The sequence below is a fragment of the Thunnus albacares genome, chromosome 15 (genome assembly GCF_914725855.1).
Source record: "Thunnus albacares chromosome 15, fThuAlb1.1, whole genome shotgun sequence".
In the NCBI taxonomy this organism is placed as follows: domain Eukaryota; kingdom Metazoa; phylum Chordata; class Actinopteri; order Scombriformes; family Scombridae; genus Thunnus; species Thunnus albacares.
This window is the reverse complement of record NC_058120.1, coordinates 22,400,298-22,424,730: the sequence shown is the minus strand read 5'-3', so window position 1 is coordinate 22,424,730 and position 24,433 is coordinate 22,400,298. Positions and strand designations below refer to the sequence as shown.

At 38.7% G+C, this 24,433-nt stretch overlaps 3 protein-coding genes across 5 annotated transcripts; all 3 read right to left on the bottom strand.

The window, feature by feature from the left end:
* Window positions 1-60: 60 nt before the first annotated feature.
* Window positions 61-6,277, bottom strand: oct2 (organic cation transporter 2). Its single transcript, XM_044374326.1, has 11 exons — window positions 5,716-6,277; window positions 5,125-5,228; window positions 4,857-5,011; window positions 4,016-4,184; window positions 3,350-3,467; window positions 3,134-3,237; window positions 2,801-3,015; window positions 2,517-2,625; window positions 1,916-2,028; window positions 1,689-1,788; window positions 61-786 (listed from the first exon to the last, which is right to left on the bottom strand). The coding sequence occupies exons 1-11, from the start codon at window positions 6,112-6,114 to the stop codon at window positions 738-740; spliced, it is 1,635 nt and encodes a 544-aa protein (XP_044230261.1). The 5' UTR covers window positions 6,115-6,277; the 3' UTR covers window positions 61-737.
* A 3,267-nt stretch (window positions 6,278-9,544) lies between these two features.
* On the bottom strand, window positions 9,545-16,354 carry LOC122997947 (prostamide/prostaglandin F synthase-like). 2 transcript variants are annotated; one of them, XM_044374355.1, is made up of 9 exons: window positions 16,142-16,354; window positions 15,858-15,951; window positions 15,631-15,684; window positions 15,210-15,255; window positions 14,977-15,104; window positions 13,171-13,285; window positions 10,539-10,661; window positions 10,314-10,451; window positions 9,545-9,980 (listed from the first exon to the last, which is right to left on the bottom strand). In XM_044374355.1, exons 1-9 carry the CDS (start codon window positions 16,248-16,250, stop codon window positions 9,873-9,875), a joined length of 915 nt encoding a protein of 304 aa, XP_044230290.1. In that variant the 5' UTR covers window positions 16,251-16,354; the 3' UTR covers window positions 9,545-9,872. The 2 variants fall into 2 exon arrangements, with proteins under 2 accessions (XP_044230290.1, XP_044230291.1); XM_044374356.1 differs by lacking the exon at window positions 15,631-15,684.
* Window positions 16,355-17,530: 1,176 nt separating this feature from the next.
* txlnbb (taxilin beta b) lies at window positions 17,531-24,419 on the bottom strand. 2 transcript variants are annotated; one of them, XM_044374328.1, is made up of 10 exons: window positions 24,287-24,419; window positions 22,074-22,356; window positions 21,623-21,714; window positions 21,322-21,492; window positions 19,328-19,522; window positions 18,898-19,017; window positions 18,718-18,792; window positions 18,533-18,625; window positions 18,228-18,323; window positions 17,531-18,109 (listed from the first exon to the last, which is right to left on the bottom strand). In XM_044374328.1, exons 2-10 carry the CDS (start codon window positions 22,306-22,308, stop codon window positions 17,606-17,608), a joined length of 1,581 nt encoding a protein of 526 aa, XP_044230263.1. In that variant the 5' UTR covers window positions 22,309-22,356; window positions 24,287-24,419; the 3' UTR covers window positions 17,531-17,605. The 2 variants fall into 2 exon arrangements, with proteins under 2 accessions (XP_044230263.1, XP_044230262.1); XM_044374327.1 differs by having other exon boundaries at window positions 22,074-22,323.
* Between the last annotated feature and the right edge of the window lie 14 nt (window positions 24,420-24,433).

Here is a 24,433-nt window from a genome sequence, read left to right as displayed (position 1 = left end):
ACCACTAACTTATGGCCATTTAAATTCAGCATGTCGCTGTACCACCTATAAAAAAAATTAAAAAAATCCCTACAAATCTTACAGGTTTGCTCAGAGTTGATATATGTGCATGTCATGTGAATTTGGGAGCAACTGCATGATGTTTACAGCATTTGTCCTCTAGGCCAATAATGTGGAAACCTACTGGGAAAACAGTTGCTAAAAACAAACGTACTTTTTGGGGGCTCGACTAAATTTATACCAAATTTGGCGAAGGTTGGATGGATTTATAGGATGAGTGTTGACAATAATGGTGGACTGTACAGATGTATTTGTCTTGGATCAACGGAGGAATCCAGACAAAAAGAAGGACTTGGAAGCCAAAATGTACGTGTTTTGTGAATGGCCAAATGGTGACGCCACCATCAAAACAAGTTTTTAAGATTTCCTGCCAAGTAAAAGACAAAAAACACAACAAACAAACTGAGGGGATCAAATATCAAAGATTTCTATAATGACTTCTAGGTTTCATCATCCTAAAGAATGCGAAGCAAGCAGTGATGTAACATCTTCGATCTAAATATAACATCAGCATCATTTGATTGCTGAGAAGTAGCTTTGTTGAGGTATAAAGTTGTGAAGACATGAAATCTTTAATCATTTAATTTCCTAACACCTCCCACCTGCATTATATGTATTGTAAACAGAGCAGACATGTAGAGGATAATCCAGAAATCTTCCAGCTCTTCAGTCTGTTGTCATATAATCAAGCCGTTTCCCTGTGAATCCTTTGACTTGTCTTTCCTCCTGTTAGAAAACACAAAAAGACACAAGAAAGGCACATTAGGGATACAACTATAAACCTTTCTGCTTCCAATCTAGATTTACAAGCAGAGTCTTGCCTCTCAAATATCACACGCTGTCACCTTCTCTCGCACCTTTCCTGCCATCTTCCCCCTTTTGACACCTGCGGTCTTGTCAAGAAAAACACTTTTCTGCTTCTTTGGTTTTTCTAATATACTCGAATATTTTAGGGAAACAGGAAGTTTTATCTGTCATCTTGCTTAGTGTTGGTTTACTGTAATATAAAGGATTTACATTGCTCTACTGCTGCGTTCATAATAATCTGCTCTGGAAAACAGTGTTAGTTACATAAATAGATAACTTTGTAATTGTAGCCTCTTAACATCCACCCTTTTTTTTGGGAATTTTCATCTATTTGGCATATCCAAATGGAAAAGATTATAACTGTGAGGCCAAAATGCATGTATTAGGCTTCATTTGAAAGGTAACATATTTTAGTTTTAGAAATTGTTTAGCATGTGGCTAAAATTTAACCGAAATTACATCAGTTCAAATATGGCTAAAAAAAAAAGTGTTTTTGGTCCTTGTCTATAATGAGTCATATTTGAATAACAATAACTAGGACATGCTTTATGTCAGAACTATGTAAATCATCACATACCTTCTACATCTTGTTAACCACACTTATATAAAATTCCAGACTTCTAGACCTAACCTTATTGGATCTAGGGAGTTTTCAGTTTGTGGTTTCACTGGTGTCCCCAAACCTCTCCGAAACATCTCCAAGTGGCCAAATTGTGCCGATTGCTTTTACTCATTACTGTGTGATGCTAAGCCGCTTACAACTGGCTTAAGCGGGTAGCCTGCAATCCGGTGGATGTTAAGAGGTTAATAAATCAATTTACCGTCTTAGATTCTCCACTTCCTCTATGGTCTCTGGGAGGGCGACTCCTCTCATCTCAGGCAACATTGTCACCAATCCGCTGTACAGCACCGACATCACACCTTAAACAAACATAACACACTTTTAACAGGATATCTTGATTTTTGGATTGACCCTATATATCATTTTAGAAAGATAAATGCATTTCAAGAACACGGTGACAGGTAGAAGACAACTTTTTATAATTACCATAAAGAAAAAGAGGGAGCTCCTGCCAGATACTGGCCAGTCTGTAGAGCAGGAACGGGGCGACAATCGCTCCGATGTCACTGGCTGATGAACACACCGACAAACCCAAATTTCTGTGAGAAATTAAAGAGGAAATCAAGCCACAATCAAGAAAGACATACAGAACTTCTGCGTATTTCTAAGCATCAAATAGTGAAGGGTCGGCAAACTTTCCAGAATACAAAAACGTAGCGAGTTACATGAGATCTTAGAGATCACAAGTTGTATCTACTACAAATGAGTGTTTGGTTATTAGATCCAGTTTTTTTAGTGCCAGTGAAAAGAAAACAGTGTGTCTGAGTTTTGGAAGGTGTAGTTTGTTCGTTAAAATGATGATGATCCAAAAACATTTCTGTCTTTTCAGCTGCAATAAGTAGTTTTGGGTTCTCTTAAAGCAATTTTTCTCAACTTTAAATTTTGTACGGGCAAAAAAAGCTTTTCATCTCTTCATCTGATTATGTTGTTGTTTGTCTGACGTGCACATCCAATCCAATTTGTTCATCATCTTTCAAAGCACGTAGATAAACAAATCCATATCTACCAACATTCATTGGTTTCACACCTAAGAGGTGTCGGATACATCTCTGTGTTTGCAAAGTTCACAGTCTCAAATCCAATGGCAACAGCGAGTCTTCCGATGATTGCAATCGATTTTTTCAACCAGGCAAAATCTGTGGGGAAGATTTTTAGGGAACAAAGGAGACAGAACAGATTCATCAGTTATCACCCCAACCCTACCAACCAAGAACTTAAACTACCTACAATTGTTCAGAAATGATCACAATGTATTTTCAGTTATTTCTAAGAAATCTCATCAATGCCACATGCATCGTCAGCTGGACCTACCATTGGAGACAAAGGGGACTATGAGGCAGGCGATGCCTCCAGTGAAATTGGTTATGGCCATGAGGGAGCGTCGACCGACTCTGTCGACCAGGAGGTAGAAGATGAGGCCAGTGGGAAGCTCCACCACGGCCGAGATGAAGAAATTTAAAAAGAGGTCGCCGCCTGTGATCCCCAGCCGCAGGACCAGACCTTGAAACACGACGGTGCTTGTAAACCTGAACAAGAGCGGAAGAAAATCTGGCTAAATTTGTTTTTGAATTAAATAATCACCAGCACATCCTACAAGAACAATGAATTTTATAGTAGAAGTAGAAGTTGCATCAACTGACTTACCAGGCGTAAATTAAAATTAGAGTGTTTCTCCTTATATTTGGTGTTTTAAACAAATCCATAATGGATACAGGATTTCCTTCTGTCTTTTCCTCGAGAAGAACTATCTGAAAAACAATAATTGAACGGTAAATCAGATTTATATTTGCATTGCTAATCACAGTTCCTGAGGTATAAAGGTGTAAATGGGACACACGGTATTTAGAAATATTGTCATACTTCTGCAAAATTCTGTGGTAAAGATTTTCCGTTGGTTTTTGCGATACTCGCAGCGATTCTCATGGCCTCCGTAGCTCTTTTCTGTGAGAACAGCCAGCGCGGAGATTCAGGAACAATCCTTTAAAAACAGACACACTTCTTTATTGAGCATGAAGTTAAAAATAAGACTGATATACAGTATATGATGCAAACCATTTATGCTGCGTGCATTTAGTGGCGTGATGTTTAGTGTAAGATTTGTGCCACTAGCATAAGATTTTGCTTCAATTCCAATAAAAACAATATTGCTGTCAAACAAGTGGAAGTAGCTTTCTTGGAGATGACTGTGATAATAGTCATAGAAATCATATAATAAATGATTATGATAATGATTTTACTTTTTTTTGCTACCAAATTTTGAAAAATCTTAATTTTTAAGGTAAACCAAATAAAAAATAGCATTTTTGAAAATCTTTTTTTACATGATATTCGGTTTCAGAGACTGAAAATTAAACTCACAGCTCCTCTTTTCTTGGCTAGTGGTACAAATCTTACAACACATTTACACATATGAGATTGTCACATTTCTCTGCATGTGCTGTACTCGCTGATAAGACACCTCTTAGTCTAAACGTATCCACTCATAATATGTCTGGTTTTACTGTGTGTGTTAATGCATAACAGTACCAGTAGTATAAGATGAAAAGGAAGCAGGGCAGACTCATGACCAGTTGCAGAGTCCTCCAGGAGGACAGGAAGTATGCCAGACCGGGCATGATGACCATGCCAAAGGAGTAGAAAGTCCGACACACCATGGATACAAATTTCCTGTCGTTTGATCCGAAGAACTCAATCACTGCATCAAAAAGATAATATCTTTTAGCAGACAGACTAACCTCTTGCACATGTATTTGACAAAACACAGATGATTGGCAGAAAATAGAAGTTTAAGATACATTTTTTTTACATAAATATTATCTATGTCAGACAGTATCATTGACATCAATAAATAGGTTGGACATGTGGCGCTATGTGTACTTTTTAAATATGCCAGTTGTCCTGAAAATCATGTAACTTTCTTTTTTGGTCATATACTACAAATTATCATCTAGTAGCTTTAAATCATATTTGCACATAAATCTGTCCCTTTGTTTGAACCTGCTCAGAGGACCAGTTGAGCTGTTTTTGCCATCTAACACTGCAGGAGAGGAGAGAACACTTCAGTACCCATGAGTCCTGCAGCACGATCAGTCAGTGAAGAGAAAAGAGCTCATCTTTACTTCATGAGCAGTGTGTGCTTACAACATTGGTGAGTCCAAGTTTTTCTAGACGGAGCACTTTGTTGTTGTTTCTTTATTGCTTTCTAGAAGATATTTAGCTCCCACATTTCAAATCAAACAAACAAGATGATGAGACTCAGAGTTCAGGACAGTTACATCCCAGCTTTGTGACTTTGTGAGGATTATTCCATTTGAATGCCATTTTTAAAATGTCTTTTAAATGTTTTTAACTGTTTGTTTGATCATACCGAGCACATAGCTGGCCGTCCACGCCCCCTTTCCACAAAACCCTTGTAAAAATCGAAACATGAGTAGCAGGGGGTACCATGGCGACAGCATGACACCGACACCTGAGATACCGATGCCGACCATCGATGCAATGAAACATGGCTTTCTACCAAACCTGTGAGAAGACACAGCAGTATTGATTATTATTTAAACTCAGTCAAAATCTGAATGCAGGTCAGTGGAAATTATGAAGAGAAAACTATTTAAACTAAATGGTGCATAACGAACCTGTCGGCCAGGTAGCCAGTGACAAAAGCTCCAATAAAAAATCCAAATGCCAGGAAAACCTGATTCAGATCAGCGAGCCAGGAATTCCCACAAACCAATGAGAACTGGGAGGGAAAAAAATTAAAGAGATTTTATCCAAAACCAAAATTAACAGAACTATTCATGTGATATTGGATGGTGATAATTAAGGATTCAGAAAACTAAAATGTGAAAAAGAACCTGAATTTAAAGGAAAATATTTAAAAGTAGTGGAAAACTTTTCCTACAATGAAAATGTGACAAATAAATTCTCTGTTAAAGGAAAGAAAATCACTGAACTGGCTCCTGATAACAGTTTGCTGTGTTGTTTCTGGCTGTTGGGCAGCGATCCAAGTAAACAGTACATGTGAGTTCTGGTACACTGATTTTCTTAATAAGTAATCAGTCGAGGGACACAAATCAAATGCAAAAGCAACAAATGAAAACATGTATTCACAGATAAATTATCAATTAACAGTGTGATGGCAAGTGGATATATTTGAAATTATGCAAGTGCATATTTTAGATTTCTAACACTGTTCATGTTGCTTGGTAGAAAGAAAATGTACCAACCTCAGAAACAATAGTGCTGTGGCTTTTATCAAACACCCATCTGCTGTCACAAGGCACAAGCTTGGTCACATTAGAAGTCAACAGCCAATCAAATTCAATGCATTTGTTTTGGCTTTTGCTCCAATCCACGTCAAACCGCTCACAGCGGCTGAAGGATCCTGACTGCTCGGAGCGGGGAACCGTGACTTCCCGTACCTCAACCTCCGTCCAGCCACATTCCTCCTGGAGGTGCTCAGATCCAGGACTCTGACACCAGTGATCCGGAGCGTTTCCTAAAAAAACAACTCCGACGAGTACAAAAGCAAAAATTATCAACGGCAACGACCCGAGTGTGACGATTTTCTTCTGGAAAGGACCGAAATCTCCTATGTGCTCGATGAGTTTGTTCACATTCGCCATCTCTGTGTCTGTTGAAGCAGATCCACTCTGAGAATGTCTGAGAGACACGTCTTTAAAGAGCTGAGTGGGGCCCAAGAGTTGATCAAAGTCCCTCTTTCAGTCTCAATTACTGGTCATCTTTTCTAGCAAATGAGCAAGCTTATCATGCTTTTGAAGATGCAACGTCACCACATTGTCTGTGCTTGTGATTTATGGGCCCTACTACACGTGAAGACTGTGACTTTTGACCTCTCACCATCCGTTATCCAACCAGGGAAAGTAATTGTCACTTCAGATGCTTTTTTTTTTTGCCTGTCAGTCTTTTTCCACAGTTTCATCATGTGCTACTTTAATGAACTGAATTAATACATCAGCTATGAAACACTCTGTACACATCCTCTTTTTCTTTTTGGCTCCTCCTGTCTAATTTTCAAAGGCATTTCCTGAATTTTTGAGGGCATTTTTGTGAATTTTAGACCATGATTGCAGGCAATAATATCTATACCTAACCCTCCATAACTCAAAAACAAATACAAATGTAGTTACATTTGTAGCAGATTTTTTAGTCTAAATTCGGAGCAGAGAAAAACTGCCTTATTAAATTGAATCTGATAAATCACGTTTGCTGTTTTATAGATTTCAATGTAATGAACAGAGTAGCTTTAGAAAGTTTAAGTTAAGAACACATTTGCACTTTGGGACCCTCAGTAGTTCGAATGTCACGTCACCATAAACATTAACCAAAACTGGAGCATTTCAAAGAAAGAGGATATACCGTAATCCAAGTTACAGGTAAGTGTTCCCCTTTTCCAAAAACATCTATCACATAACTAGTTAGATAAGTATTATGTGGTGCAGTTTTCTGATAAAAATTCAACCAGTCTATTGTCTTTGGTTGACCATAAGTAGTGCACGGATTGTAAAACAAGACCGCGAAATGAGTGCATGACGTCACTGCTGACTGACCGGTGCTCAAAATATCACATGCTGAAGTTTCATCATTAGAAACAGCATTCTTGTGAGGAAGCCTGACCAGAGTGGCGAGGAGAGGAAGGCGGTAGGAGACAGACTTGTTGAGTGAGTAAAATCTGATTCATTCAGTCCAGTGTAACAAAAGACAAGTGTCTCAAAAAAAGAAATAAATACAAGCAAATCAAATTTAATTGGCTTAACTCAGGATAACGCAAACTAAGGCATGATCACGTTCACACAGCTGCACTCATCCTCTAATTTCAGCTCTCTCCCCTCAAATAGACCTCCAGTCTACTAGGCAGGACCACATTTGTTGCAGGAGTGTGTGTCCCCTCTCTTATACCAGCTGGCATATAATAATTTGTATCAGTCAATGTTGTTTAGACATACAAACATCCACAGCATAACCCTTACCACAAGCCGAAATAAGTACGAATCATACAGATACTAAACCAAACATTTAACCGAGTAGAATAAATCCCCCCATACTTAGTCTAATCCAGTGACATCTCTGATGATGTCACCCAGTGTATAAAAACAGGAAGTGATTGGGTGCCACCTGTTTTTGTATCTTGAACACATGGTAGGTGTAGTATGTAGCAAAGAAAGAAATTGATTAACTTATGGAACACAGAACTAAACCAATAAACAATTAGTAAACTTAAAGCTGGAGTGCAGGATGTTTGTCTCCCCCTTCTGGCAGTGAGAGCAAAGGGGGGGGGGGGCTCGGCTGTGATTGTCGATTGTGATTGTGAGAGGGCCTGTAAAAACAGATATGATTTGATGGCCCACTGGGATTTGTCCCAGTATGCCCAATGGTCAGTACACCACTGGCCGTAAACTACTGTTATTGCTGTAAAACAGTGCATAAATTGTTTTGAGCGTCACTCGTTTCACCATCAGAATTTGATCCATTCAGTCCGATGATGTCACGGGTTCACTGTCTTAGTGACTATTCATGTTGTTCACCTGCCTGATCTCTAAACTCTCCTGTCATTGCAGACCCTGCCACACCCATCTGCCCTGCAATCACCTCATTCCCCTCACCTGAGTTTCCCCACCCATCTCCTCACCTGGATCCCATTTGGCTCATCAGTCATTCCCTATATATACTGGTCCATATTCACATGCCCCTTGCCAGATTGTCTAGTGTGTTTGCCTAGCCTTCCAGCATTTCTATACCTACCTGTTCGCTTACCTGTTACCTTAGATCCTGCCTGTTTCCCGGTCTTGAGAATTGCCTAAGTCCCTTGGAGTTGTCTGCCTGGTTTATGACCCTGCTTGTTTTTTTTGAACTGATTAAAGTATACTGGACTCTGCTCCTGTCTCTGATATCGTGCTTTTGGGTTCTGAGTCGTTACAGATAACATTTGGAAAGTCTAGAAGAGCTGCACGATTAACAGCCAATTGCCCAGCATGGGGATGTCGCGCCCAACGTGAGATTTAAAAACACCATATACTGTGAAATACAGAGAGATTTATCTGGCGGTGATAGACTTAATCAGCGTTGTGTAAAAGACGATGTAATGAGCGTTCATTTATATGTAAGAGTCCCACACTGCAGGTTCAACAATACTTATCTGTGTTTTACTTTAACCAGAAATGTTGCTGTTATATGAAGTGTAACCATACATAACGTACGGTTACAAAACAAACAAATCTGGGATAGTATGCGTCTGCAAGTTACAGATTAATGATGGAACTATGACTAAAACAAACAATTAACAAGCATAGTTAAATTAGTAAGCGATATGGCAATGATGGTGGAAATGGGGACAAATGGTTTGTTCTCACCCACTCTGTCACAGTTACTTTGCTCATTTCTGTGCTTCAAAGAGAAATATAAAAGATGTTTAGTGAGGATAAAGCAGTGCAATGACAAATATAATACAAGCAGCTCCTAACTGGTTGCATATACTGTACAGTATATTACCACTGAACCAGTATCCTGCACTTGAATCCATGCAGTCTTTGCACTTTCCTTTATTTTACCTGTTTTATTCTTTTTATTTCATTGTTTTACTATATACACTCTACAGATAGTATATTTTAGTATATCAAGCATCTTGGGAACAAAAAATTTCCTTCAGGATGAATAAAGCTCTATCTTATCTTACAGTCTATTAGCACAGTTTTCTTCTTCTGTAGCTACTTCTGACATAACACCGCTGTATCACTTTTGTCAGATTAGTTAGGTGGATGATAGTAGAAACTCCCGCTCCCCAAAATGCAGCCTCAATACCTTTATCAACACCTTTTTATAAGATACACAAAGGTAGGATTTGTTGCAGGGTTTTGTATTTCATTGCTTGGCGTTTTTGTGCATTATTGTGTGCACACGTTGAACTTTATAAATGGCAGCCAAAACATAAGAGGAAGCTTGATGACTATATGATGTTATATCACCTTAACCTAAACTGCATTGTGCTTGTCAACAGTGTAAACCAATGAGAAGATATAGCACGTAACATAATATTGTTTCAACTTGTTGTCCAAGCATATAATAAAACGAACATGCTCCACACGTCTTTATTGAAGATTCATGTTGTTAATTAGTTTCATCACAGTTTCGTTACAAAATTAAGACTTACTTCATTGTACAATAACATTTAATTCAATGGAAAAACAAAAACAAAACGTTGCATTTCTGTTTTACGTGATTCTCATATTTTTAATCCAACAAATGCTTCAGTATAAATCAGTTTACATCTCTGTCTAAAAGTCACTCTTATCCTAAACTTGCTGTTTAGTTACTTCTGTTTAATTCTCTGTAATTAATCAATGTTGTGCATGAAGGAGTTTAATCTTCACTGTGCAGATAAAATGTCTTCCACCGAGGGTCGGTCTATTGGACTCTGACAGCAGTGAGAGAACAGCACCCTCCCATGTTGATCCAAAACAAAGTCGCCCCCCAGCTGAAAAATACATCAGCAGAGAATTACTGTGTATCTAAAACTTCATATCCTTTTTATTATTGTGTACAGATTAAAAAAACAAATGATAATTGGTTCAAAACATGCAACATTTAACACATGAAACAAAATTAAAACCCAACTTCTAAAAGGAGAATTAACAAATCAAAGTCACAAATTATATATTTTACTTTGAATGTGTATTTTATGTGAAAATCACTCAAAATGTACAATTTCTTTGGATGTTATTATCAGTCACTCTGTTGGTTAAATGAGAGGTTTCACTGGAGGAGCTGGAGGAACATCAATACCTGATGATTTATACTTTTAACTTACCTGAAACATGTCGTCTTGAATCGATGCCAGTCCTCTCGGAAACTCATAATTGTCCGCCACGTATTCAGCATAACGGAGCATGTTACTGAAGTTTAACACTTTCTTCAGAGACGCTCCCAAACCAAATGCGGCGTACAGCTGCAATATTGAACATAACAGTTGATTTATCAATCAGGAAAAAAAAAGCTTTGTTTTCTGCAGCATCGCCTCATGTTGACCCCTGACCTTTCTATCAGCGTCCAACAGCATGTCGAACTGACAGCTCGTCTCCTGCAGCCAGTGTGAAGCTCCCTCCTGACAGCCGAACGAGACAACCACCACCTCCACTGAGTGCGCATCCAGGGAGCTCTGCAACATAATGTTAACATTAAATGTAAAATATGGTAGATTGAATTTTCTAGCGCAAGATAAAGGATGGAAATGAGGATGAAAATAGAGACCGTCGGGTATCAGCAGATATCGACTACTGATCTGATACCAGTGTTTCATAATAACTAATAAGCTATGCGGAAGAGACTGGGATCATTCTTTTATGTGTAATGCAACATCAGGCCTGATTTAAACATTGCTCATTGCAAGTCCTTTGATGGGTGGAGCTGAGTTGCCAATTGAGCACTAACTGGGAACACCTGGCCAGTGCCCCAGAGATTACTTAAGCCTGCCTGCCCTGATTCCAGTCCTCTGATCCTTTCCCCTCTTACCAAGCTGTGGGTTTTTTTTGTGTTTCCCTTTTTGGTTTGGTTTTGCACTGACAACATACACCTCAACGCATTCATACACTTTCAAACATCACTGATACTGACTTCCACACCCCATTATTGTTATTTACTTATATAAATTTCAGTTTGTTATTACTGAGTTTGGCGTGCGTCTCCCTCTATTGTTGTGGCCCGCGAGCTGGTCATTACACAGACCAAAATCCGATATCAGTATCGGTAACGGTGCATCTCTACCGTCTAGATTCACAGATGTGATGTCAATTTTAAATAATCATGTCTGACGGTGCACAAGCAATGTTAAAAATGAGAGTTATTACCTCCAAAGACGACTTTGGACTATTTTCAAATAGTTCAAAGGAAGTTTTCTGGCAGTGTGTGAGAGATTTTAAAAAGTGGTTATTTATTTATGAGGTAACTAGACGAGCTAAATTTGAAGGATTGACCATTAGGTCTCTGTTAGATCATCTATGACCATATCTGTTTGTAAGAAGGTGTAACGGTTTGTGGAAGTTTTAGGGACCAGACTGTTTTTAACTTTGCCTCTTGGGAGGTATAAAGCTGTCTGGTTTGCAATATTTAGGGAAAGGGCCGGCTGAACAACATGCTTTCTCTCCAAAAAAACAAGATAATTGTATTTTTGTTTTGTATTTTTGTATTTGGATATTTGTATTATTGTTATGTGTGATGGATTGTACAGTGTCTACAACTGCTTCAACAAGCAACAATTTTTAATGCTCTCTCGTGTCTTTGTGTGTTCTTGAGTGCAAAAATTTCCACGACAGCAGCCAGACGTGGAAGCATGACTGGAAGCTTTCAAGTCTTCGGTCTGATTATGCTGAACTCTAAACTCACTGTGTTCATTCTGTGTTCAGTTTAAAGAGTAATAATTTACTCAGAAGTCATGTAATCATGAACCTGTAAGAGAATATTACTTAAACTTCCAAGTATGTGTTGTAACTGAAGGAAAATGCTCCAAACGCTGCATTTTGAATTGTTGCACATTCGTAATTGTGACAGTTATGAAATTTTTATAATTAGGAGAGAAAAAGAACAGAAAACAACCCAAATAAGCAGAGCATAAAGATGAGATCAGCTACACATATTGCATCTCAGGCATGTGCACATCATCATGTTTTAACAATTAATTACAAACATACCCGTGATACACAGTGTACACACGTTAGAAGCCAGCACAGTCAAGTCTAATAATAATACCTGTATTTTTTTAGGAAAACATTCAATAACAGGTCCCATAGTTTGATGTCGGATCAGATTAGTTAGATTTGAACCAGCTCAACAAGAGAATAACTTTTTCCATTATCTGTTAGCAACATACTGAACATCTGTAAGCACTCAGTACAGTAGATGTTTTCTACCAAAGTGTAGAAAATTACTAAATATTTTTACACCTTCCGGATTTTATTCAAGTCCAAAATTGGTTGAAGAATATTTACTGTAATAATAATAATAATAATAATACGTTTATTTAGTATAGCACCTTTCACAGAAATAAAATTCACAAAGTGCTTCACAGGAATTAAAGTTAAAATTAAGACCACAGAAATATAGAAACAATAAGAACATAAGTTAAAGTTAACATAAAAGCAAAACACAGGCAACAGGTGACCCCAAGAAGAAACAAACGAACGATCACTTCACATCACACACAACTCAAGGTGATACAAAAGCCAATTTAAAAAGATGGATCTTCAATTGTTTTTTAAAAGCACCGCAGACCGTATATACGTACAGGAAGAGAGTTCCACAGTGTTGGAACCACTATTGCAAAGGTACGATCACCGTTAGTTTTCAGCCAAGAGCGAGGGAAAGCCAGTAGATCCTGGTCAGAAGACTAAAGTGACCTGCTAGCATGAAACTGAAACTCACTTTGTAGTATGGAGGATAACATATGCTATGTTTTTAAAAAGTGAGAACAACTATTAATTCTGTTATTTATTTTACAATATGTTCATAATATGTAATGAAACCTTTCATATATTGTCAGTGGCAGAGAGATGGTGTTGCCTGTGTTTCTCACAACGACCAAGGTTGCAGTTGGTCGTCATATTTTCTGTCTGAAAGGGTGAAAAACAAAAGGCTAGCGAACATTGTTTTTGCAGCATTTGTGTGCCGTTTACCTTATTCTTTTCCAAATCCTGAAGGTGAAGACGGCAGAGCAGACAGGAGAACTGTCGGATTAACACCAGCAGAATCTTTTTACCTTTCCCGAGATATTTCTGTAATGTCACTGCTCTGCAAAACATACAAGCAACATTTTTACAGATAGTATTTTAATTGAGTACGTAAACAATAAAGGGGTCATTCCGTGTCAAATCAGATAAGTATTGAAAAGTATTGTTCCTAGCATCAACAAACTTTGTAGGATGGAAGACAAACATGTTTTCTGTTTGCCAAAACCATTAAAAGTCTTTACTGCATGCCATTTTATTTTTATAAGGCCCTAGATTTGGAAAAGAAGTGCAAAATTCCTAAATGAGAGTGATATTGAGGGTACCACAAGCCCACATTTTTGCACCAATATGATATCAATCATTATTTTTTCTGCAAATACAATCTTTTATTAATTTTGTGCTGATATTTGAGGTCTCTACCACCAATAGACATGAAGATATTATGAATAAAACAAGGCGTGGTAGCAATATTTTGGTCATTTTCATTGGACCCAAATGGTATGTGGGGTAGCTAGCAGGAACATGAAAATGTACATGGATTTTGCTTGATGTACAATTATTAAGGGTACAAAGTGCCAATGTCCTTCTGTTTTTCCCTCATACGGAAATAGACACAGATTTGAGAGATAAAAACTCTCATTTCAGGATTACATTAGAATTCCTGTATCATAGAAATTGTAAGAAATAAAGGATAAACATGTTTTCAGTATGTTCATTGACATAGAGAGCATCTGAGATGGGAAGTGTGTGTCCGGTAAGGTCCTGGATATTGAAAATAAATTAAATGTTTTTGATAAAATCTCTGGTATATGGAGGAATAAGTGGTATCCTAAATGCCCCTCTCAAGCTCCAGTGGGAGTATCTGAATGTGTTTCCAAAGTTGGATGTGTTTATTAATTATTTATTAATGACTTACAGTAAAATGAGCCCACAGAAAACATGTATTTCTTTACTCCAATCAATATTTCAGAGGCTGGGACACATGAGTACAGATGATAAGGGAAAACCCTGCTTCTTCATTATGGATGTTTTATTCCTACAGTTAAAACAATGCCTTTAACTATGTGTATTTATCTATGAAAGGAACATGGAAGGACATTGGCACTTTGTACACTACATGAACATACATTAAGCAATTTCCATGTACATTTTCATGTTCCTGCTAGCTACCCCACATACCATTTTTGTCCAATGGAAATGACCAAAATACTGCTACCACACCTTGTTTTATTCATAATATCTTCATGTCTATTGGTGGTAGAGACCTCAAATATTGGCATAAAATTAATAAAATATTGTATTTACAGAAAAAATAATGATTGATATCATATTGGTGCAAAAATATGAGTTTATAGTACCCTCAATATCACTCTCATTTAAGAATTTTGCACTTTTTTCCAAATCTAGGGCCTTATAGAAAATCAATAGCCATTCGGTATAAACTTTTAATGGTTCAGTCATACTGAGAACATGTTTGTCTTCCATCCTACAAAGTTTAGTGAAGCTAGGAATAATACTTTTCAAGATATTAATGCTCAAACATGGCTTACCAGGTGAGGTGTGTTTGAGATTTGTAAGAATTAAAAAATATCGAGGGCCAAAAAATATATATATACATATATTTTACAGGCCTTAGTTTTGGGACCCAAATGTTTTATAGACAGACTTTGGACAAAATCTGAGACGGTGCTGCAACCACTTTTACTGGATTCTGTCTGATTTGACAAGAATGACCCAATGAATCAAACTCACTCTCCTGTTCTGGCATCAACGAGAGGTACATCAGGTGAAATACTCTTTGACTGAAGCCGCCCATCCAGAGTTTTAGCGTTCAGTTGTAACTCATCATCCAAACGCTGGAGAAAGGCATCCCACTGCACCTGTGTTACATCAGCCACACACCGTAAAAATAAAAGCAGTAACATTCAGACGATGCTTGAGTTGAGAATATTTTCAAGAATATGTTTTGTATTTCAATAACTCACCTCAAGCTGTTGAAAGTCCTGCACAGCGTCCTGCAGAGCAGCACATCTGCACATGAAATTCAACACAGTTTATAGAGTTTTTTTTTCAGTTTATAAGGACTGTGAGTTATTTTCTGAATAATATGAATAAATGCACATGGAGGTTCGCTATTGCACAATCAGGACCTTCTCAGCAGCTTTTTACTACTTCACATCAGTTACAGAACTAAGTTGAAGGCCATATAAATAAAAATATATTATTTTATTTTATTCATCTGCAATATTTGGGTGAACAGAGCCTAATAATCAAATGCACTGATCAGAAAATATCATCAGTCATCAGTCCTTCGCTCCACTTGTACCCAGAGCCTTTGTTTTGGAGGTAGAAGCAAGGACTTGCTTTATGCATCAGGAAGAAGAATTATGTTTTATTTTTGCTTACTGAGTGTTTTTCCGCAGTAGATCCTCCATATCATTTTTCCTCCTAACAGACAGGCTGTGAGATTAGACAAAAACACAAGTAAACATCTCTACATATCTAAGATTGCAAAGCTAAATCTGTGGCGCTATGAAACTCATAAATACTTTTTACAATAATATATTCTAACAGCAGCAGTAAAATTGGCAGAAGCTTCCTCAGTTACAGGCTTTTCAAATCCTGCTCAGAACCTTTTGTACAAAGCTGCACCAGCCTCAATCAGACCCAGCAGTGACTGTTTTTGCTCTATGCGGATTTTCTGCCTGATGAATTCCTGGAGAGAGACTGTGAGAGATAAAGCACATGAAGTTAGTGTGTAACAGTCCGTTTAGGTTCATTCTTTATGTCTAATGATTGACAGGCCTCCTGCTGCCCCACTTGTGGTGCGGCCACAAATCGCTTGCCAACTGCAGAACACGCTGTCTGCATGTCTATTTTTGTTTGCACTTGTCTGGCCTCACAAAATGCTGCCTACCTTCCCCGCTCTCCTTCTCAGCGAGGTCCAGCAGAGATTTTCCATTTCCAACAAAAGCTGTGAGAGCTTTCGCACAAGAGTCTGCAGTCGGTTGTGCTTGTTCAGCCATTTTCTGTTTGAATCTCTTATAACTTCTTATGCAACTTCTTATCAGTGCACCACAGTGAGTTCACTCCGGACAAACGTGGAGACAAAAGAGCTCAGTTTAAAGGGGAACGCCACCTATTTTACACATGAAGTACTACTCAGCCTGCAGAGACAGTTGTGTAAAGTCTTGTTTGGCTCTGGAGGAGTTTTCCAATAATGTCATCGGGGTTATCTTGGCTTGGGCACAGAGGCAACAAATTTATAACAGAAAGCCTGCGTTAGAAACTGAGAGCGCTTGAAAACATGAGTATTTACTATGCAGAGAGGATCCAATGAAAATATGCTGTTGTTGCATTGAGGGCTGCAACTAAAGATTATTTTCTCATCGATTAGTTTGCCGATTATTTTCTTCATTAATCAGTAAGTCGTTTGGTCCATAAAATGTCCGAAAATGGTGAAAAATGTCGATGACTGTTTCCCAAAGCCCAAGTTGACGTCCTCAAATGTCGTCTTTTGTCCCAAAAATATTCAGTTTACCATCAAGAAGAATACAGAAACCAGAAAATATTCACATTTAAGAAGCTGGAATCAGAGAATTTGGATATTTTTTCTATAAGAATGACTCAAAATGATTAACGGATTATCAAAATAGTTGCCAATTCATTTTGCGTCCATCTAGTAATCAACTAATCATTGCAGGTGTGGGAGCTTGACCCATACTAACAACTAGAAGTCAGGATATCTCGGCCTCTATTTCATAGATTTTTATCACATTTTTTAATTTGTCTCTTTTGAATCCCCCAACTTAATGGAAGTGTAATACCAGCGTTTTAAAGGGAAGTATGTCTGTCAGAAGGTTGCAAATGAGTGAAAATGCATGCAATCTTTTTTGTTCCTATCACAATATTCACCCTGAATTCACAATTTTAATTAAATCTAAAATCCCTCAGGTGTTCTACAGTTTCATTCTTCATTAACAGGAATAAGAATGAAGTGTAATACTTTAAGTAGTTGGGCCAACATTTCACCTAATGATGATTATGGACATGATTTAGGGAAGCTGACGGCTAGCACTTTATTTGGATGATGAGAGCTACATTCATTGATTGTTTTTGTGGAGCGGCAGAAGAACTCAACAACCTCATTGGTCTGTAAAAAGGAATTGAGGGATGGGTGTTAAAACTTTTTTTTTTTAACTTTTTGATAAAAGTACAAAAATGTGTAGTTTTGGTCTGTTTGCAGGAACAAAAATAAACCTCTTAAATCTTTAAATGTTGACACATCAGGATCAGACACTGAACATAAAGGCAGCATTTTTCTTTTTATTGCGATGAATCTCATATGAACCAGATTTCCTTTTTCACAGTAGTTTCAGCATTAATCGACAGACTCCATTTCCAAATCTCTCCGTTCTTGGTTCCCGTCCTCCTTGGCCTCCTGGAGGTGTTCGCCGTTGCTCGCCTCTATGTGGTTCTTCTCTGGCTCCTGGACGCCCTCAGAGAGTCCTTGTGATTGGCTAGCGACCACTGTGTCTGTGGGTATAACATGAGAGATTGAGAAAGAACCAGCGATCTCCTTCAGACGGGACTGCTCGGCCTTCAGTTTAGCCAGTTCCTTGGTCAAGGGAGTGTCGAGTGTTGGGGTCCCAGCGGGGGCTGCAGTATTCTGGACGGGGTGATCGTCTTTAGGGTCTTTAGGGGTATCCTGCTCCTCAGCGCCCTCCTTCTCTGTTGGTTCAGCAGCATTGACATCTGGATGACCTCCAGCTCCCTGGACCTTTTCATAAAGACTCTTCCTCTCCTCTTGCAAAGCCCTGCACAGGTTCTCAAGCTTCTGGTTCTTGATGGTGACGAGCTCAAACTCCTTTTCCTTCAGCGCTTTCTGGAAAAGATAAAGACAGATTGGACACACCAGTAAGAAGTGTGGACGTCTTCGTCTTTCTCTATATATATATCAATCGCCATTTATTCCTAAATGGGTGAAGAAATATGTCCCTTACATCTGCCACCATATCAATGAGACCCTTGTTGCAGTTATCAAAGCGAGTCTTCCATGATTGGCACTCCTTCTCCAGCTTTCTCATTTTCTTGGCCATCTACAACACACAAAAAAAACATCATGTTACACTGCACACAATTAAAGCCACTTCTAAAAATAGATTTTTTTTTCCCTCTTTATTGAAGTGTTATTGTAAATCTCGTGGGATTTTTTTTCCTCTTATTCCTGTTTTTTTCACCTTTTGTATTTGCAGATAAACTAAATACTCGCAGCAATATCATCAAGCCGACTTAAAACCATTCTTACTTTGTCCATGTCCTGTTTGAAGCTGCTGTAGACACTGTTACTCTTTGATACTGTGCCCTGGAATTCATCAAACTTCTTGGAGTACATCTCGAGCTGCGGAGAAACGGTGAGGAAAACATTACACGTGCCTCTAGGGAGTGTAGAAAAACAAGCCCAGTTTTGCCCATGATGCCCTTTTACTGTACCTGGGTCTTCATATCGACCTCTTGCTCCTTCATGAACTTCACTTGCAATTTAGACTCTGCCGCCTGTTTTAGCAGCTGTGGAATATTTGAAATGTTCAATGAAAATGAGCATTAGGGGGGATTTAGAATCGCAAATGTGTTTATTAAAATGCTACTGGACAAATCTGATCAGACACGTACATGCTCCTTTTCGAGCTTGTGCTTCTCCTCTGCGTCCTTCAGAATCATGTTTGCCTGCTGGAGTTTGGTTTCCAGCAGCTTTTCCTTCAGGTCTCTGTGCTTGAAGACCTTTTCGAGGTTCTGGAAGACATTCAGGTGAATTTATGAGTCGTTTTCACAGTTTCATTTCTTGCTCAAGGAGCTTTGGCCACATAAAACTGAAATACTGTAACTAATACATGTAAGACCTCGGTAAAATTTGCAAATAATTCATGTCTTTGAAAAGGGCACGGAGGCCCAGATGTGTGAGGTTTTACATCAGTACAGTTCAAGTGGTGTCAGTTAAGTTTGCACCTTTTACAAATTCACTTTCAAATGCTTCCATGTGCTTATTGTGACTCTCTTGTTTTGAACCCGTGTGTGTGTGTTCAGCGTGTAGCAGGATCCATACCGCCTCTCTCTGGTCGTATTGTGAAATGAGTCCCTTCAGTTTCTCGGCCAGAGCGCTGTTCTCCTGACACAGCTTGGTGTTGCGGGTGCTGTGTTCCTCGATTTGGGCCTGAATCTCACTGAGCGTCCCCTGAAAGTGGGTGGTGATCTCTTTCCTCTTCAGGTCGTCCTCTCTGCACCTCTGCAGGGTCTCCTCCTGCATTTCAGGTTTGGATGTTACAGCCAATAAAACTGTATCTCACATAATAAATTTGCAGCTTTAGCATGGTAACAATAAAAGTAGAAGCATCTGTAGTTTTCCCCCCTGGTTGATATAACTCCCAGTTTAATCAGTGTCTCTTTACCACCTCAAAGTGAACAGTCCATTTTGTCGTTTCATTGAATGTAATTAATTGGTTATTGGCAGCCATAGCAGAGAGTGTCACAGTCACAGCTTACATGCTAATTTCTTTTAAGTTTAGTTACCATATATGTGTATGTACTATTTATGTAGACACTAGAATCAGTTGACATGCTTGCAAAAAGCCTCATATTTTTATATATAGTAAAATATTTTATATGTAAAAGTTAGTGTAAAACAGTGAGGTTTATGTAGTTCTCTGGAAATATCACCTCTAACATGACAGGACTTCTTCAGTTAATCTTTAATACCTCAAACAATTTCATCAGTTTCAATTTCCAAAGAGTAACCTCCTTTTAACCTCTTAAATTGTTAATTTTACCCTTAGATTCCTCCTCATGTTTCTTTAAATTGCGTGAAACCCTTTTCCACTCTGTATGACAGTATCACATACACCAAAACCAAAGTCGCCCCCTTACATCCAATGTAAATATATTATAGATATCTTGTGCATCACAGTTCCCTAAAACTCTGCCTGAGGTGTTATATTTCATATCTTCTGAAACTTCGGGATTTCCACCAGAATTTAAGAATATAATCTGCAGTTGAACAACACTTTGCTTCGCAGCATGAGTTGTGGGTGTGGCGGTCAATGACGTCAAAGCCTGAGCTTTGACATAATGGCTGATCTTTGGTGCCAGCTGATGTCACCTCCTGTAGAGAACAACATATGTTGACACCACCCGGCAGCAAAAATCAACTAAGAGCAAATGGCAGGTTTCAGTGGCTCAGATTAGATGTAATGCTTGTAAGAGATTTGAGTTTGGTATTTACATACAGGGCATCTGTAGGTCTTGAAAAGTCTTAAATTTCATTTACAAAGGTTTTAAATATGTTCTATTGCCTGTAGGCAGTAATGTTAAGTTAAAATATTTCAATATCTGAATGCAGGCTGTCAGGAGACTTTATACACCTATAATCTAAAAGTGGGATTGTTTTCAGCAGTGGGTTGTGCTGCAGGAAGCTGTTTAATCTATTTTTTTGTGGCGTTTCAGTCTCCACCATCAAACCTGTGGAAAACACAGTCACTGCTGCAAGCTACAGTAGCCTGGAAACTTATCCACTCATCATGGAAAGAGTCGATTTCAGCAAAAAACTTACTAAAAATGAACTTACATTAATTAATAATTCTTATTCAGGTCCAGGTCACATTAATGTATTGATTAAATCATTAGAAATGATTGTAATACTGCTTGAAAGTACTGAAAAAAAGATATAATAATAAATAATTCTAGGCAATATCACCCTTACTGGGTTTCCATTATTCTTTCATATTTTGGCCGGTATGATTGTGGCTGTAAAGGCTAATGAACACCTTCAGTTTCTTGTAGACAGGTGCATAGGAGAAAATGTCCATAGGCAAGAGAAGTGTCCTTTTATTTGCAATAAAGGACAGTGTGCAGGAGTTCTCTCTTCTCTATCTCTTCTTGGTATGACTGTGAAACAGGCATTAAATTGCATTTTAAGTGGTTTTAAAAAGGTGTTAACTCAGTACACCCTGCAGAAACCCTGCTTTGGTTACTCTTAAATAACACTAACTACTGCTACAACTAATACTACTACACGAGAGGCAGAGACGACAGAAGCTGAACTACCTTTAAGGTCTTGTTGTGCCTCTGCAGCTCTCGGCAGAGTCCCTCCAGTTTACTGCGAGCCAGCACGGCCCGGCTGTGCTCGCTCTGCAGCTGGTCCTTCTCCTTCATCACTTGGAGGAGCTTCTTCTGCAGAACCTTCAGCTGCTTCTGATCGCTCCGATGCTCCTCCAACTGCAGAAAAAAACACACACACACACACACAAAGAAATGCACAACATGCCACTTTCTAGCGTCATCCTGGAGATTAGTATAATTTAGTCTAATTTCAACTTTTTCTCTGATCATCTGTAATCCAGCTCACCAGCTCAGCGTGTTTCTTGATGATGGCTTCCAGTTTCTGCTCTGGAGTGTCGAGTTTGTTCAGACTTTGCATCAGCAGCATGGCTTCCTTCCCTGAACAGTCACAGAGAATTTCAGGTTAAATATCACTTATAAGTCGAGTCAGGTTTTAGCTGAATTTATTTTAATCACCCTTGAGCACGAGGTGAATCAGACTTATCACACACTAGATAAACTTTATTGCTCTATAGTGTGAAAAATCATTTTGCCAGCTGAGTCAACTATAAAAAGGCATGTGGAAATACTATTATACCTGCACGTCTGTTGCAGATGGATGCACTTACACGCATTACAGCTTCGCTTACACACCTATCAGTTTCAGTACAACTTGGACTTTTGCTGACAGCGTTGAATCAAACCCACCTCAGCTACAATCAATAAAACGTTATTAAAAAAAAACCAAAACAAAACACCTAGGTTTTTGAGCATCTTCTTCTCCAGTTTCTGGTCCTTGCGGGCGTCTGTCTCTTTGACGGCTGTGACCTCCTCTGTGTCCTCTGGCTCAGCGGGAATCTCGGCAGCCTGGTAGGTGCTAATGATGTCCTCCAGCTGCTGGGCCAGGTCCTCTGTCAGGTCAATGTGCCGACCCTTGGCTGGCGCTGCCTGGGGACCCGTGGGTGCAGGGCTGTTCTCCTGACAAGCCTCCATTATTCTGAGCTAGTACTGAGAGGCAAACAGTGGGATTCTGTTACGGACCTGAGGGATAAAAGTGATATTTCACCTCATCCTGACATTGTTGTCCAAACGATTTAGTCTCTCGTGAGAAACTCAGTTAGTTTTCACATGTTAATTCATTCTGTATGTACAGTTGGTGCGTAGAGGAGGAAAACTTGGCTACTCGGCTGCACTGGGTGTCATTTCTGATTATTTATCTGATTTTTAATAGAAATACACCTGAATCCAACAAACCAGTGTCTATTAAATCAGGTGTGTGTCCAAACGTGTCTTTAGATTTTACGAAAGGCTTTCTTCATCTTTGCTTTTTGAAGGTTCGTTTAGTACAATACTTGATCAAACAAACTGTTGGCTCAGTAGAAAGTAGATTTGCTCATTTTAGGCTACATGAAACAGAGATTTTCCACAGCAGATATTTTGACTTGTCACAGTAGGAAAAACAAAGGTGTCACTAATAATATGAACGATGGCTCCCAGTAAGCCGTGACAGTGTGACAGTGAGCCAACATGCACAATACCAAGACTCTGAAACTGAAGCAGCTCAATGGAATTTATTATTTACACCTGTGCTTCAGCGGTCAAAATGTTTTCTATGAAAAGGGCCTGTGGAGCTAGACCGGCGAATCCGCCAGGACGATAAATCAGTCGATAAATAGAGAGAGAAATGTTAGATATGTTTGAGGTAATTTAGATCCTGTGTCACTACTAAATACAGTAGTTTGTCCGACAGAGACTACTCACCAGTTTACTTTTCAACTGTAAAACATTCCACCCAGTATGAACTATTCTAATGCATGAAGTTATACATATTTGTTTATGTTAAAACAAACAAACAGATGTTTTTTTTTTTAAATCAAAATCTGTATGAGCATCTTCATTCCGGTATCAGTCAGGTTACACTTTGTATTTATAATACTGTAATTAATGATCAACAATTGTAATGATTTGTTTACCACTGCTGTATATTAAGTTAACCTCATTCCTACTTAATGGCAGCAGGATGAGCCACAGGCGTGAATCACCTCCCTCAGCAAGCACCACCATGGAGCCTTTGAGCAAGGCACATGAATTAAAAACAGCTGTAAACTCTGTACTGAAGGAGCTGAGTGGAAGACAGATGCTTTTTTTTAAAAATAACTGTAGCTGCTACAGAACAAACAGTATTTTCTTGGTCTTGACAGCATAGCATGCTTAAGACAGGCACATTTAGGGAAAAACACCAGTCTATTAACATTATTGCAAAGCTTATTAGTACCACAATGATTGACATTAAGTGATATAAAGCCTTAATGCCTGTTTGCAACTGTTTTGTGTTGTTCAGGCTCACAGCCGGAGCCTGTTTACTCGCATAAAATTAGTGCAGCCTTCACACTGCCTGTGCTTTCACAAGCAGAGCACATGGCACCTGTTCCAGACCCACGGGCTATTTTAAGAACTTCTTAATATGGGCAAGTTATTTATTTATTTCTAATCCACTCTTATTGATGTCAATGTCAGTGGTTGTGTGCACAAAAGCTGCATTTTCCAACTATTAATACTCAGTAAGAAAGAATAATCAATGTGACAGAAGTGACCCCATCTATATTCGATATTTGCAAAGGAGGCAGATGGAAACTGAATAAATGACTGTAGGAAAAGGCATTATTGATTTGTTCGCTGCACAAGGAGCCAACAGTGGGTGCACAATCAGAGGAATTAAGCAGTTATTAAAAGGAAAATGTTTTCTATAACAAAATGTTCTGTTAACAACGGACACAGGCAAGTCTCAGTCAGTTTCAACACACATCTTCTAATCTTTAAGTCACTAAATTCAGACAAACAGTTTTAAGTACTTTTAAGAAGAAAAAGGGCTTTGAAAAAGCCACTTAAAGCACAGAATTTAAGGTTAATTTTATGCTATTTTAGTTTAAATGCCCTGAAGAAGCAGGGTAAGGAGCAAACAGGGTCTTACCGGGACCAAGGGCCAGAGGGGGAAAAGGAAGAGTGTCGAGGGGCTTGGACAGGCTGCCACCACAGATACAACAGCTGTGATAAGACCACCTCAAAATAAACCAGAGGAGCACTGCTCACTCAGAGCAGAGAGAGGGAGGACAGAGGT

Excerpts from the sequence above, each read along its gene's own strand:
- LOC122997947 (XM_044374355.1), bottom strand. The coding sequence starts at position 16,250 with ATGGCTGAACAAGCACAACCGACTGCAGACTCTTGTGCGAAAGCTCTC. Across the intron at positions 13,286-14,976 it reads GTTGATGCCAGAACAGGAGA|AGCAGTGACATTACAGAAAT; the intron begins GTGAGTTTGATT and ends TATGTTTTGCAG. Across the intron at positions 9,981-10,313 it reads TTCAAGACGACATGTTTCAG|CTGGGGGGCGACTTTGTTTT; the intron begins GTAAGTTAAAAG and ends TGTATTTTTCAG.
- oct2 (XM_044374326.1), bottom strand. The coding sequence starts at position 6,114 with ATGGCGAATGTGAACAAACTCATCGAGCACATAGGAGATTTCGGTCCT. Across the intron at positions 4,185-4,856 it reads GACGGCCAGCTATGTGCTCG|TGATTGAGTTCTTCGGATCA; the intron begins GTATGATCAAAC and ends TTTTTGATGCAG. Across the intron at positions 2,626-2,800 it reads AGTCCCCTTTGTCTCCAATG|ATTTTGCCTGGTTGAAAAAA; the intron begins GTAGGTCCAGCT and ends TCTTCCCCACAG.
- txlnbb (XM_044374328.1), bottom strand. The coding sequence starts at position 22,308 with ATGGAGGCTTGTCAGGAGAACAGCCCTGCACCCACGGGTCCCCAGGCA. Across the intron at positions 21,715-22,073 it reads GAAGATGCTCAAAAACCTAG|GGAAGGAAGCCATGCTGCTG; the intron begins GTGTTTTGTTTT and ends GTGACTGTTCAG. Across the intron at positions 19,523-21,321 it reads GGCACAACAAGACCTTAAAG|GAGGAGACCCTGCAGAGGTG; the intron begins GTAGTTCAGCTT and ends CCTGAAATGCAG.